Consider the following 14849-nt stretch of genomic DNA (forward strand, 5'->3'; position numbering starts at 1 on the left):
ATTTTCTTAAGCTTTGGCCTACTTCTCGTTGATTTCTACCATCACTTTCACTCATTGTCCCCAGAAATAATTTGATTTGCATTACCATGTTACCTGTGTGTGTGTGTATTTGGTCTTCATTTTTCATTCTTTCTGTATCATATTGTGTCATGGGTCACTGTTTTCTCTATATGTCATGTACGGCGCTGTGGACCCTTTGTGGCGCATTATAAATCAAAGATAATAATAATAATAATAATACCTTGCAATAAAGGAGAAGCCGAAGCCTGCTCCAATTCTTTTCTGGAAAGACAATATCTTATGCTGAATTCCCTTCCATTTTTCTTGCAATATTTTATTAAAACATCTGACGACCCTCATAGGGCGACCATTGCTGAATCTATCTTATCTAATCTCCAGCAAGGCTCACGATCAGTCTTAGAGTAAAACATAGAATTCCGTCAGTGAATTGGGGACACTGTCTGGAATATTGTAGCCCAAAAATATTAAAACTGCAAGGGACTTAACAATAATATTTCAGATGAGTTGGCCCATACAGAGCCTTCTCTAGGTCTTGAGGTTTTATGGACAGATGCATGGCTAATGACAATCGTCTCACAGATGTCAGAAAGAAAAATTTAGGACCCAATGTCCTAATTGATTATTCACTCCATCGGCCACTTCTTTCCTACCATTAGCTAATAATCTTGAACAATGTGAGCCTGAGCAAATGCAGATAGGGACTGTGAGAGAACCACTCTCCCCTCTGGAAAGGACAAGAAGTTAACCTTATTTCAGCAGTAAGAGTCCGATACTAATACACATTCACACACCGCTATTGCTCACAATGAGATCGGAGTTCCTTTAAACAATTGTATTTCTTAGTGTGGAGCGGCAAAACGCCGACCGTGAGCACACATTCATACGTTTTTAATAACTTCCCCATATCGAGCGGACAACGCCGCATACAATGTCCCTCATACACCTATCATGTGAAGTACGTAAACCCGACACACGTTTCGCTTCACGGATTAATCATGGGAATTCCCATGATTAAGCCGTGAGGCGAAGGAGGCACAGATCAAAGACGTTGCATGGGATACTTGATAATCACAAACTGACTGCCTTACAATATCATTAAATTCAAAAAGTATGATGTGCAGTGTATCTGTTGTGCTGTTTTTAATGATCTAATATTAATAGTACAGCCCAAGTAAAAGCCTAATTGCAACATAAAATGATTAATACCCATACCATTTTTAGTAAAATCAGCTATAAAACATCTCTCTGTGTTATAAATACCTTAAGAATTTTTAAATTAATTGTTGGTCTGGAGAGAAGTTAATAAGAAGCTCATTTAATTATTTAAATTCAATGTACTGGAAGCAAGCACTTCATGATGACACAGCTACATGAAAAAACAGCCTGTATTTAACTTATGTGCAAAACAGAATACTAATTTGCACCCCTTGTATTGTAACATGGTTTTGTCCAGGAGACTGAAATAAGAAGTTTCTCAAGTTAAGATCCTTAATGAATCAGGCCCTTAGTTATCATTTCTTATTAGATTTGTATCTGTCAGAGAGCAAAGTATGGGTTACACCTGTAGTAGGAAAGAAAATGGGAAATAATTGTAGCAGTAGAGTGAATGATGCAGTTGGTGATTTTACAATATACTGATAAATTTCTTCTTACAGATTGCAAATTGTAGAGTTTTAACCAATATGCTGGATTGAGGAGACATGTCCTGGCATACTGTCAAATGAGGACCAGAATCTACCACCATCTAGACTCCATAATCACATAGAGAAGACCAGGTCCTCCTAAGTTGAGCTCCAGCCTGCTTAACACCTGCTTGGTAAGTCTACTCTGGTACAAATACTGATCCTGTTACTGCCATTAATCTAGGCAGTGGCTTCGATTTAATCTTCCTGCCCAGGAGTCCTGTATGACTGATTCTGCATCCTGCGGCCCTGCTGCTCTAGTAGAGTCGGAACTCCTCAAGTTCCAATTGCTCCACAACCACTGACCTTGGCCACAGCTACAGTCTAGTCCTAATGCCCAATTTTCCTGGATCCCCTGCCTCCATGATCTCTGCCTGATGCATTGTCCGTGCATTGGTCCTCATCATTTGGGAACCTCCAAGCTTCCAGACTCGGCTGCTGGACTGGGTCCTGCATATTGAACTCTTCCAAGGCCTCCTCCAGCAACTGACTGTTGTAATACAGGCTTCCTTCTGACCTCTCTGGTGGAGCATCTACCCTACAATCACCTAGATTCCAGATACCGACACCTTCAAAACTATTCATCTTGCTTGCCAAGTGGTGTCTATCCTACCTCCTTCATCTGTGGCTTAGTCCCTTCTCTAGTGACTCGAGGCCTGCAGATCTCTCTAGCTCCTTATCACATGCTCAGTAGATGCCAGAGCTCCCTGCACTGGCTTGCCATGCAATTGTGCTGCAAATATAATCTAAATGTATTATTTGACCTAGTGTTTTCTCAAGAATATAAATATACAAAATAAAACTCATTCAGATAATAGCAATTTCCAATTTTATTGAATATTAGAAATAAGGTACATCACTTATTTTAAACAAAGTGATTGATTCTTCTGAAAGATCCAATTCTAGCATTTAGTGCTCCCCAGTCAGAATACCTCTTGTACTCTCCAGGTCTCAGGTAATATTGACGTCCCTTATAGTTGGGCTCTTCATAAAACATCCAGTGACCATCATGTATATGACAGGAGTTAATGTCATGGTAACGGAACTTCTCATAGACATGAGGACAATCTTCAGAAAATTCCATCATTTGTCCTTTGTAGTCTCCTCTCTCATAGATCCTCATTTTATAAGAGTCATGGTGCTTAGTGAAAAAATGACAAAAAGATGTTTTAGCATTTCACTAAAAACACTGTAAATTAAATTAGACAATATTTACATAATTTTTCCATTTATTAGTGTAGTACACTAGTAAGCATGTGTTCTGATCTACAGTTTAAATTGAAATGACTTCCCATTACTATTTGTCTAACATAGTGATCACCCATTGATGTTTTAGATTCTAAATTATGGATTTACTTCCTTTTACATTTTCTATGTTTTAATTGTTACTAAATTAAATGGATGGTATTGAGTTTCCATTTTATCTCATTTTTATTTTGCTTTATGTGATGCATATGTAAATGTTTATCCTTCAGTTGGATACTTAACTGCTTTGTTGCACTAGAGACCTTCGCTAACACCAAGAGAGCTAATCAGAAGTTGGAGAGGGAACACAGAGAAAGAATATTAGGGAACACTTTTTAGTTCATCCCTGTAAACACTCTCTATTGATTTACTAGTCGAAAATCCCCAGTGCAATCCAATGGAGGATTTCAGATATGATATAGTGCTTCACAGGAGAGTAGAGAGATGAAAATCGGAACATATTCAAGATATATATATATATATATATATATATATATATATATATATATACATATATATATATATATATATATATATATATATATATATATATATATGTGTGTGTGTACACTAGTGTTGGCAAAAAATTTATGGGAATGTCCAATATCCCAAACCATGAGGAAGGAAATGTTCAACTTGGCTATTACAGTTATACACATCCCAGTAACTCCTTCCCTAGAATTGGCCCTCCTTCATCTTTACCCACCTGAAATTGATAAGAAAAGTTGATATATATTAGGTCATTTATTGATAGCCATAATAGCAGCAAAAGGAAAAATCCCTTGCCACCATTCATCAATATAATTATATCCAAATTTCCAAAATTCTATTTTGTTTTTTTGAAATGGAAACCTTAGGTGAGCCCTATTCCATTCGGCCTCCTCTCCTATTATCAGACAGTTCATGTGGCAAGATTTTATCAGAGATTGTGCAAGCTCCTACATTATTTGCTAAAATAGACACCATTCTTCTCCACCTTTTAGCCTCATAGAATCTTCTCACATTTAAATGGTTGGTTCTTCAAAATTTTGTTGCTTATATTGTAATGACTTCATTATGTGTTTCCAAATTGAATCATGCTCTCTTTTACCCTTTGTTACCTGTTTGTAACCCGTTGTTACCTCCCATACTGACCCCTTTTTTTGTTTCTGTACCCCTAATTTTGGAAAACTTTCAATAAAAATCATTAATGTTAAAAAAAAATCCAAACTTTGCTTTATACATACTCGAGGTGTGATGCGGCAGGATCTGATGGAGTCATTGTAACCCATCCATTGGTGGAAGTCAGGGTATTCTCCTCTCCATAGGTAGTATTGATGGCCCTTGTAGTTGGGGTGCTCATAAAGAATCCAGTTTCCACTTTCTATTCTGATTGAGTTGCAGCGGTTGAAATAAGAGGACATGTCAGTACAGTCTGAGTTGCATTCATAGCAACAACCCTGAAAGTTCCTGTCTTCGTAAAAGAAAATCTGCCAAAAGTTAAAGGTAGTTTAGATATTGGCATTATGTGGGCTTGATTTATAAAACAATTTTAGGTCAAACCTTACATAAAAGACTCATTGTCCATGAGCCAGACCTTGCTGAACAGGGAGCTGAAGTAATGCTTTATTTATATGAGTTAAACAAATGCAAAACATGGTTTATAAGTGCAGAAATATGCACAAATGTTATTGCCAAGGCTCTGGAAGGTTGATAAATATAAAGCAATGCTGGCAATGATGGAATGATAGCACATTTTATAAATACAACATAAGCTAACACAATTTTTTGGGAAACATAAAAGAGTGACAAAATAACACATCATTAAATATATGTGCTCTTTCCTGAAAAACAGTATGGAGTAAATTTATCAAGCTGCAGGTTTGAAAAAGAGGAGTTGTTGCCTATAGCAACTACCAGATTTTAGCTGTCTTTTATAAAATGTACTAATTAATGATAACTAGAATGGGATAGGTTGCTATAGGCAACATCTCCACTTTTTAAACTCTTAGCTTGAAAGATGTACCCCTATTTATATATTTATATTTCAATACTGTTTTTCTCTTATCCTAGGGCACAAACACCTTTTTACTTATTAAGATCTTTATTAATATTTAAATTCCCCAGTCTGCCTAATTTTAAATTGAAAACAGAGAACAATTAATAAAATGTCCACTTACCTTTCCCATTTTGACCTTGTACTGAATGCAAGCAGCTCAGTGCTTGGTGATGAACATAAAGACAACCCTTTATATAGTTCTACGCTGATGATGCCTGCATTATGTACATTTAAAGGGATAGTAAACTTTTTGTCTACTAAGGAAAATGTATAGCTTTTGTGTTTTTCTCCCTGTATATAGTGTTGCTTAGTTATTCTAGAAGCTACAGTTCATTGTTACATACATTGGAAAAATAGCAGCTAATGCACAGCTGACTATACTGTACAGTTAACACACAGACAAATGTTTAGGTGTGTAGAAATTATGTAGATGATGTATTATTAGTAATAATAATAATAATAATAATAATAATAATAATAATAATAACAATACGAAGAAGACAAAGAAGAAGAAGAAGAATGGGGAGGAAGAGTAGAAGAAGAAGAATACAGAGAAGGAAAGGGACACATAACTAGAGTAAACAATCTTTAAAAATGTTTTCAAGAATCACATATAGAAAAGTTTGTATTTTTTGCCCATGAACTGTTAACAATTAGCAAATACTTAAACACTGTTTATGTAGTAAGTTCATGCAGAAAAAAGTCCACAGTTTGCAATAATTAAACATAAAAGCAAATTTGATTAACATAAGGCTAATAAGGCCCTAAGCTAGTTTATCAAAGGTTACACCTTTTGGTTTAAGATAAAAAAAAAAAAACCGTCAATGCCAAGCTTTGAAACACAATAGCTGCCTTGTACTATAACATTTATTACCTTTGGAAAATTCTATAAAAGTAGAGGAAGCCAAAAGTGTTCTTAAAATGGTGGTAAATTAGCCCCATATTCTTAAAGCAGAAGTACCTAAATACTTTTACCTTAAGTTTACCAATACTTAATGGGAAATTCTGCAAAAGTTGAGAAATCTGAAAATGTTATTAAAATGTTTTTGAATTAAACTATATTTTAGAGTATGTATAAATGTATTTTTTATTCCTTAAAATGGTATATTTTTGCCATGCCATTACTTCTCACTTCTCGAGGGCCTTCTGCAACTCATTACACAATCATTTGGATATGTCCTCTAACTACATCGGTAGACCAATGGTCAAACAGAAAGCGTTAACCAAAGTCTAGAACAGTACCTACAAATTTTTACCAGTTTCCAAAAGAGCGATTGGACTGAACTTCTGTCTACAGTTGATTTTACTTATATTAACGCAATTTATTCCTCAACTTAAATAAGCCCGTTCTTGGCAAACAATCGATATCATCCTCAATTCATTATGCAAATCAACTTTACAGATGACGTCCCCATGGTCAAAGACTTACACCAAAAGTTACATAAAGCATGGAACCAACTAACAAGCAACATTGGTCGAACTCAGAGAAAATATAAGTATCATGCTGATCAATGAAGGCTTTCAGCTCCACCCCACTTGTAGGAGAGAGTTTAGCTCTTCAGGTAAAATTTAAATTTAGGAAGAACTTCGTACAAGCTAGCTGATGATTGCATTGGACCTTTTGTGGTACTAGCAAGATCCTTGTGTACTGACCTGGCTCTGAACAACTGGATTTGATACAGTTTAACTCTCTTGAACTTCGTTAACTAAATTATACTAAACTGTGTACCGACCTGGCTCTGTAACTGCTTACTGACATTGCTATATCGTGAACTGACCTTGCTCTGGACAATTGGACTCGCTGCAATTTAATCCCTAGGAAGTCTACTGACTGACTTTCTGATCTATTAGATACCTATTTAGCTTTGAACTTTTTAACTTGTATTATTATCCCCTTGGAGCTTCAGCTCATAATATTACCACCTTGTAGGCCAACCCATAAGGGAATCTGGACTGCATCTATAATTATGAAAGATCAGTTCTCAATGTTTCCCCATGTCTGTGTTTCTACCAGAAACTAGTCTCCTGGATCCACTGTCTCAACAGCTTCTTGGGTCATTTCCCATCCAGCTTCATCAGGGACTTCCCTCTCCAGCTATTGGAATCCGTTCACCGGTTTAAAGTAATGGAGTCTCTATTATTTTTTACCATGACACCAAACAAGTTGTCCTTGCATTATTGCACCCTGAAAACAACACCTCCCGATTAAGCTGTTCTTGTGATTTAGTGTGGCTCTTCCCGGGTGGACTGATGCCCCCCTAGTCTACAAGAGTCCAGAGGGTAAATGTATTAACTTCTGATTGTTTGAACTCGCTGCTATTCGGTGAGTTTGCAAGGAAAATTTAAAGTGGCAATGGCTTTAAAGCTATTGTTTTGCCATTAAAGCCATTGACACTTTAAATTTTCACGGCAAACTCACCGAATACCGGCGAGCTGAAAAGTCCACTAGATTCTTCCCACGGGGGCTATGACATATTCATGGCCCAGTGAGAAGAATCGTGGGTATGGATTGGGCATGAATTTGTGGCGTGCCTGGTGGCCAGATACCATTATATAGATGATATTTTCTTCATCTGGAGAGGATCTGAAGATGAACTTCATAAATTCTGTCAACATTCGAAAGCTAATAGCTACCATATGGAGCTCACTTTTGAGTCTATTTAAAGTCCAGCGTGATTTTTTTTGGACATTACAGTATACATTAACGAAAAGGGTCTACAGACGAAGACCTATAAGAAGCCTACGGACACTGTGAGTTATATTCAATATGACAGCAACCATCACCACACCTGGTTAGATAATATATCATTTGGGCAAATGAAGAGGATAAGAAGTAATTGTACAGAATCATGCAAAAGAATGAGCAATCTATGAAATATGATTGGGCATTCGTATCTTAATACAGCAAAGATTTTAAACCTATAGACAGAATTTTCAGCAGATATTGGGAGGTTTTAAGAAAGGATAACATAATAGGTGACCTTATTCTGGATAAACCAGTCTTCATATATAGAAAAGCCCCTAATTTGAAAGACAGGTTAGTAAGGAATCTGTATGGCCTGCAGGACCTGTAAGTCCAACATGAGTAAGACCACGAACCTCGAGATTAATGGACATACTTTTAAGATTGAACAATTCATAACTTGTCACATGAGCAATGTGGTGTACGTAATAGAGGAGCAGGTGTATAAAGTTCAATGTTGGGAGGACAACACGTCCTTTAAAAATCAGACTACGTGAGCACATATACAACATACTTAAGGGACTGGAGACACACTTGTTCAACCATTTCAAAATCACTCATTCATGCAAGCCGGAAAACATTAAACATTTCTGGGGAATACAGATGACTGAGATTAAGTGGAGAGACAGAGACATCATAGGTTCCTTGTCTAGAGCTGAAATAAGATGCATCCTCACACTAGGGTAACAATTATAAGAACGGATGTTAATGAAGATATTGTACACTTTTTTTCCTTTTTAATGTTTTGGAGCATCAATCAAGATGGACTAATACGGGATTTATGAACTTTTATTAAAAATTGTATCCAGGAATTTGATTAAGTTATATGATGTGTGCAGCACAAATAGGAATGTGATTGTTAGATTGTAGATGGTCCTCTTTGTAATATCCATTCAGCCCTTTCTCGATATGATAGTATTCAAAGTACATTGATTGGGTGTCATCTCTGTGGAAAACAGATGACTGGAAATGCACATTGTACAATAAGAAAACCACGTCTTCCCATTGGAATAGATGCGGAACAACAACTTTATGAATACTTTCGTGAATGACAGAAATGGAAGCAACGAGCGGACTCAAGCCTCGCTTTCACTTGAGGAACAACTATAAATGCTGGCAAATTAGATTTGTTGATTAGCCTTGACACAGATTTGTGTTACAGAGTCAAAATTCGTTGACTATTTGAATCGGCCCAGCCTCTTGGAACTGTGGGGAGCATCGGAAGGTTAGACTATTCATGGGACTATGAGATTGTTTTCTGATTATTCCGAGCTCCATTTCCTCCATAGAAGTATGGTATGAGTCTGATCATTATAATTTTTATCGCTGGTTTTATGTTTCATTTGTTATGTCCGTCTTGTTGCTATCAGTGAAAATTGTCCGCTGCGATTTGTGTGGTTCCAACGCACAAAGAGATTTAACAGCAAGATGCAACAAATAACAATTCAATAAATAAAGTACAGCAGATAAATACGCAAGCACTCTGGATCCAGCATACAGTCATTCAATCCTGAAGTCTGTGGTCAAGTAGAATGTATAGTGGTCCCAGAGCCTAGTTTGTATACAATTTGTGATACATAAAAAAAACAGTAGTGATGTTTTGGCATGTTTCCATAGATTCAGGATTCAGCTCAGTCCAGTATAATGCAGGCCATAGGTCGGTTCAAATAATGCCCTCCAAAGGTGGGGGTCAACTCTCCAACAGCTGCATACGTTTCTTCCCTCCGAAAAGCTGGTTTAACTGGTCCATTTGCATTACACACACAATATCATTCTGATCTTTATTCCTCTATCATCCATAACTTGTATACGCAAGATGCGACCATTTAGCTGATAGTAGCGGACGTCTGATGGTGAAAAGTGAGTTAGAATGAGACTAAACATGATATGTTTCCTATATCCTGAACCTTAGATATCAACAAAGTAGTTTTAACATTATTGTATTAAACTATTAAATCTATTACATTCGATTATAAATGACTGTGTGTTGGAACTTTATTAAGGTGAACTATTTACATAATGAATGTGGGAGTGTAAATGTATGTCTGCTTTATTTATCCGTGCGATTGCGTCATAAAACATGGCGTACTGATCGCAATCACACGGTAAAACAATATTAATCGATTTTATTTACTTCATCCAATTATTTGACTTCCGCACATGTTTTTATGTTTCTATCATTATTATGAACTTTTTTAATTGAACTTGCTTGAAGCATAATAAAAGATAATGCACTAGATCCTTTATTCTCTTCTGTTCATCGTTGGTAGAGTCTCCAACTGGAGCAAACAGATGAAGTTATGTGATGTGTTTGAAGGCTCTCTATCATCGGAGACATTGTAAGCACAAGTCCTTTGGGGACATCACGTTTTGAAGAACAAGGGGGATCTTTTTGTTCAATAGATTAGTCCATGGTGAAAAGAGGAGAAACCTTATACTCTATGGGCTTTTGGACTATGTTAATGGCATTAGTGACATAGTACACTATGCATGTGTTTTTGTTGTGAGTTTGAATTTCAGATTGAAAGACTGTAACATAAAGGAGAAGAATGTTTCATGGATACAGTCATTGTTAAGTTTAATTGGAGGTCTGACTGTTCCATACTGTGCTATAGAGTGAGTGCTAGATGTACGAATATACCATTTTTTTTTTATTTATGCAATGTGCCAGTCTTGTGTACAACACTATAAAGGGTCTGGGAGCCTCTTATGATGAAATTTCACCTGGACCTTTGCTAGATCTGGGCTACTGCTTCACCTGAGACAATGCTTCACCTAGGCAGTATTAAACCTGGATTATGGCTTCCTCTGGTCCACTGCTTTACCTTCATCATCATCATCAACATTTATTTATATAGTGCCAGCAAATTCTGTAGCGCTTTACAATTGGGAAAAAACACTGATAAGACAATACTGGGTAATACATACAGACAGAGAGGTAAGAGAACCCTGCTCGCAAGCTTACAATCTATAGGACAATGGGAGTTAGAAACACAAGGGCATGTGCTACATCATATTGCACAGTGGACCAGCTAGAACGCAAACGTAAAAGTATTGAGTGGGCTGTGTGTGTTGCAATGTTGGTCAGAAGGTTGTTGTCTTGCGTTAGCAGAGTAGAGGATGGTAATAGGGTAATCTAGGGAAATTAAGATAGTGATTGAGGAATATCATAACCTTGTCTGAAGAGGTGGGTTTTCAGTGAACGCTTGAAGGTTTGAATACTAGAGGAAAGTCTTATTGTGCGTGGGAGGGAAGTCCACAAATTAGGTGCAGCCCGGAAAAAATCCTGTAACCGAGAATGGGAGGACGTGATGAGAGTGGAGGAGAGACGTAGATCTTGTGCAGAACGGAGGTGTCGAGTAGGGAGATATTTTGAGATAAGTGAGGAGATGTATGTCGGTGCAATTTTGTTGATGGCCTTGTATGTTAGAAGAAGAATTTTATATTTGATTCGTTGATATGCAGGCAGCCAATGTAGAGACTGACAGAGTGGCTCAGCAGAGAAATAACGGTTAGTAAGGAAAATCAATCTAGCCGCTGCGTGCAAAATAGATTGTAGGAGTTGAAGTCTGACTTTGGGAAGACCAGTAAGGAGGGAATTGCAATAGTCGATGCGGGAGATGATGAGTGCATGAATTAATGTTTTTGCGGTGTCTTGTGTCAGATATGTGCGTATTCTGGACCTATTACCTTGACCTCTGATACATCTGGGCCTAGCTGCATCTTGACGTTTGCTACATGTGGGCCTCTTTATATCTTGATCTATGCTACATCTGGTCTTTTGCTACACCTGTACTTTCCAGGTCTTTTTTCAATACCCTGTAACATCATGTTCCACCTAGGCGTCCCAACTATACTGACCTCACCAACTTTCAGATCTCTGTACCTCACTTATTGTCCCACATTCTCCTTCTCTCTCTCATCACCCCCTCCCTTTATAATATAAGCTCTTATGGGCAGGACCCTCTACCCTATGTCTCATGTCTGTCCACTCTTCATTTGTTCATGTTGCTAGGCTGCCGGTCTGATAATAAAGTTACAGAACTGATGGAAGACGTCTTCGCCGATAGCAGCCGCCTTTCCCGTAGAGCTTTATGTGCTCACAGGTACTCGGATGCTCCCAGGACTTTACTCTTAATGTAGTGTAAATTTATTAACAACACCGCAGTGGAGGGGGTGGTGGAGGCTGTATAGATGGTAACAGATGGTCAGACGTAAGCCGAGGTCAGGGGTCAGAAGAAAGCAGTGTAGTCAAATAACACGCCAATGGGTCAGGGTCACCAGCACGAGAACACAATCCCAAAACTGAGCAATAGGGTCACAACAGGAGGTCGAATAGTAAACGGGAAGAGTATCCACAGGAACACTAGGGCAAGACAGGAACAGGACAGGAGCAGGTCAGCAACATACAGAATCCACGCTATAACTGGCAGGGAGGATAAGCCCCCCCTGCCTTAAATAGTCAAGACAGCCAATCAGGGACAGGCAAGGAAATGGTATAATGAGCCCCCCAAGTGTGGCCTAATAAATGTAACGTTAACAGCCTACAGGCTTAGTGGTGCACGCGCCCAGCTGCCCTGTGTTCGCCGGGGCGTCCGACCTTTGTCCTAGCAACGGTTGGGCCGAGAAGCGGAAGTGACATCCCGGTTGTCATAGGGACAGTCGGGATGCCAGGAACAGAAGGGAAAGAGCTGCAGTACCCCCCTCAAGGAGGGGTTAAGGAACCCCGATAACCTGGTTTCCTGGGAAATTGTTTAAAAAACAACTTGATGAGTCTGTTAGCCTGAAGGTGTCTCCGTGGAACCCAGGACAGTTCCTCCAAACCACGATTCTTTCATTGAACCAGAAAATGGACTTGACCTTGGACCTTTTTAGAATCAAATTTTTTTTCGATTACCAATCTCTGACATCCATCCAGATCAGATGACTGAGTATTTGAGGGCTAAAGCTATCGGAACTGACTTAAGAAAAACACTGGTTTGAGAAGGGAGCAATAAAAAGTGTTTGGAATTCTTAAGGATGGCTACAGGTTCACTTCTTTGATCATAGTGAAAGGTCCAAGTTTTCAGTAGGGTTGTCTGATGTTGCGAGTGGAGAGGCAGACCCCCTGACCTACTTTAAAAGGCAAGTCATACAATGATGGTCAGCAAACTTTTTAGACTGAAATGAGGCAAGACTCAAAGAAGACTGAAGTTTTTTCCCAAATAATCTTGAGATTAGCAGCTGTGGAACGTATTTCCAGGAAGCCAGAAGAACTGAGCGAATACAGAGAATTGGACCTATGACAACCAGGGCTGCCGAGAGGCGGGGGGAGCGGGTACAAATTACCCGGGCCCGGGCATTTCAGGGGGCCCGGCCCAGGCCCTTGCGCTGCTGATTTTTTTATAAAAAACGTTTTTTTCATTCTCTTTCTTTTTGTTTTGTTTTTTTGCAGGGGGGGGGCTCGGTCGTTGGTGGGGGGAGCAGCATGACAGAGGGGTTAAAAAATGAGGTAGGGCACAGAGGGGTTAAAAAACGGGGGGGGGGGCAGCATGACAGAGGGGTTAAAAAACGGGGGGCACAGAGGGGTTAAAAAATGGGGGGGCAGCATGACAAAGGGGTTAAAAAATGAGGGGGGGCACAGAGGGGTTAAAAAATGGGGCAGCATGGCACAGTGGGGTTAAAAAATGGTGGGCAGCATGGCACAGTGGGGTTAAAAAGGGGTGGAGGCATTGCACAGTGGGATTGAAAAAGGGGGGGGAGCAGAATAGTATGGTGTGATGAAGGGGAGCTAGATGAAGAGGCAAAAGCAGCATGGAGGGCGCAGTGTGATCATAAGGCATGGCGATGATGAAGGGGCACATTATTGTAATATTGGAGCTGGAGGAAGGCCTAATTATTAATCGTGGATGGTATTGATTTAACGCCAGGGTTGTTTGGAATTATCTAAATGTAGCTATTTTTTTCCAAATAGGGCCCCCAGCATTCGAGGATCCAGACAAGCCGCAGCTAAAGAAACATGCAGCCACAGGTGGTGAAAGTGAGAAGAACAGGTAGGAGAGAGCAGGACAGTATGTGAAATGTTGTGATTCTAGTAGGGACAATGTCAATTTTTGGTGAGTGTTGTGCCCAATGTAAGGTGGAGGCCAAGACTGAACTCTTTGTGTACACACTGCTTTTTTTCTATACTACACTTTGGTGCTAGATGTCCTGAAAGTCAGGAGTGCTCGGACATATGTGACGCTCGGGCGAATTGAGAGCCTAGTGATTTTGATGTGTTAGCCATGCCCCAATGGTGCATTTGCCACGCCCCCAAATGCATGACCACACCTTCGAAAAATTTTGCGCTGATGTAAGGCGGCGCAATTTTTTTTACCATACTCAACTATGAGGGGGCCCCATGAATTTGTTGTACCAGGACCCTGAATTCCTCTTGGCAGCCCTGATGACAACTGGAACGCCAGGAACAGAAGGGAGTGAGTCGTGGCGGTGCCTGCGGCCGCCGTGGCTCCTTATACATGTCATGTTTTATGCAGAATTATTTTCTGTATGCCTTTCGATTTGTTCTGTTAAATGCACCCATGCATATATTATTCTGCTTATCTGTACTCATTGTTATACCTACTGTTCTCTAATGTTATGTTCGACAATTCTGTTTACCTGTTACTGTCCAAGTCTTGTCTCCTACTGAATTGTTTCTGTATGTTTTGTGATTTGCTCTATTAATTGCATCCATGTTCTATAACTCTGCTTAATTGTACCCATGGTTTATGCTTATTGTTCTCTTGTATGTCATATCTGTACTCTATACATCTCTGTAGACACTTTGTGGTGTATTTTAAATAAAAGATAATAATAATAATTTACATTTTTTTCCAACCTCTTCCTTCAGCTGCTGTGGACTGTCACTCACAACACAAACTCAAATTACACTTATGGCTGCTTGTGAAGAGCAAAATAGGGATGGGATGGGGTGGACGGACCTAGGCAATGTATAGTAATGACATGACAACTAATTTGTCAAGTCCTGGGTTTCCCCTTGTGCACTTGTTTCAGGCTTATCATTTGCACCAGATCCATGGCAAGTGTAAGTGCTGACTGATTGTGATGGCTGGCACAGCATAGTCTATGTTTGAAAAAG

General features: G+C 39.1%; 1 protein-coding gene across 1 annotated transcript; it reads right to left on the reverse strand.

The window, feature by feature from the left end:
• Window positions 1-2568: 2568 nt before the first annotated feature.
• Window positions 2569-5116, reverse strand: LOC142097007 (gamma-crystallin-4-like). The gene is made up of 3 exons (XM_075178619.1): window positions 5108-5116; window positions 4175-4417; window positions 2569-2844 (listed from the first exon to the last, which is right to left on the reverse strand). The coding sequence occupies exons 1-3, from the start codon at window positions 5114-5116 to the stop codon at window positions 2569-2571; spliced, it is 528 nt and encodes a 175-aa protein (XP_075034720.1).
• Window positions 5117-14849: the final 9733 nt, after the last annotated feature.

The sequence above is a fragment of the Mixophyes fleayi genome, chromosome 7 (assembly GCF_038048845.1).
Source record: "Mixophyes fleayi isolate aMixFle1 chromosome 7, aMixFle1.hap1, whole genome shotgun sequence".
In the NCBI taxonomy this organism is placed as follows: Eukaryota; Metazoa; Chordata; class Amphibia; order Anura; family Limnodynastidae; genus Mixophyes; species Mixophyes fleayi.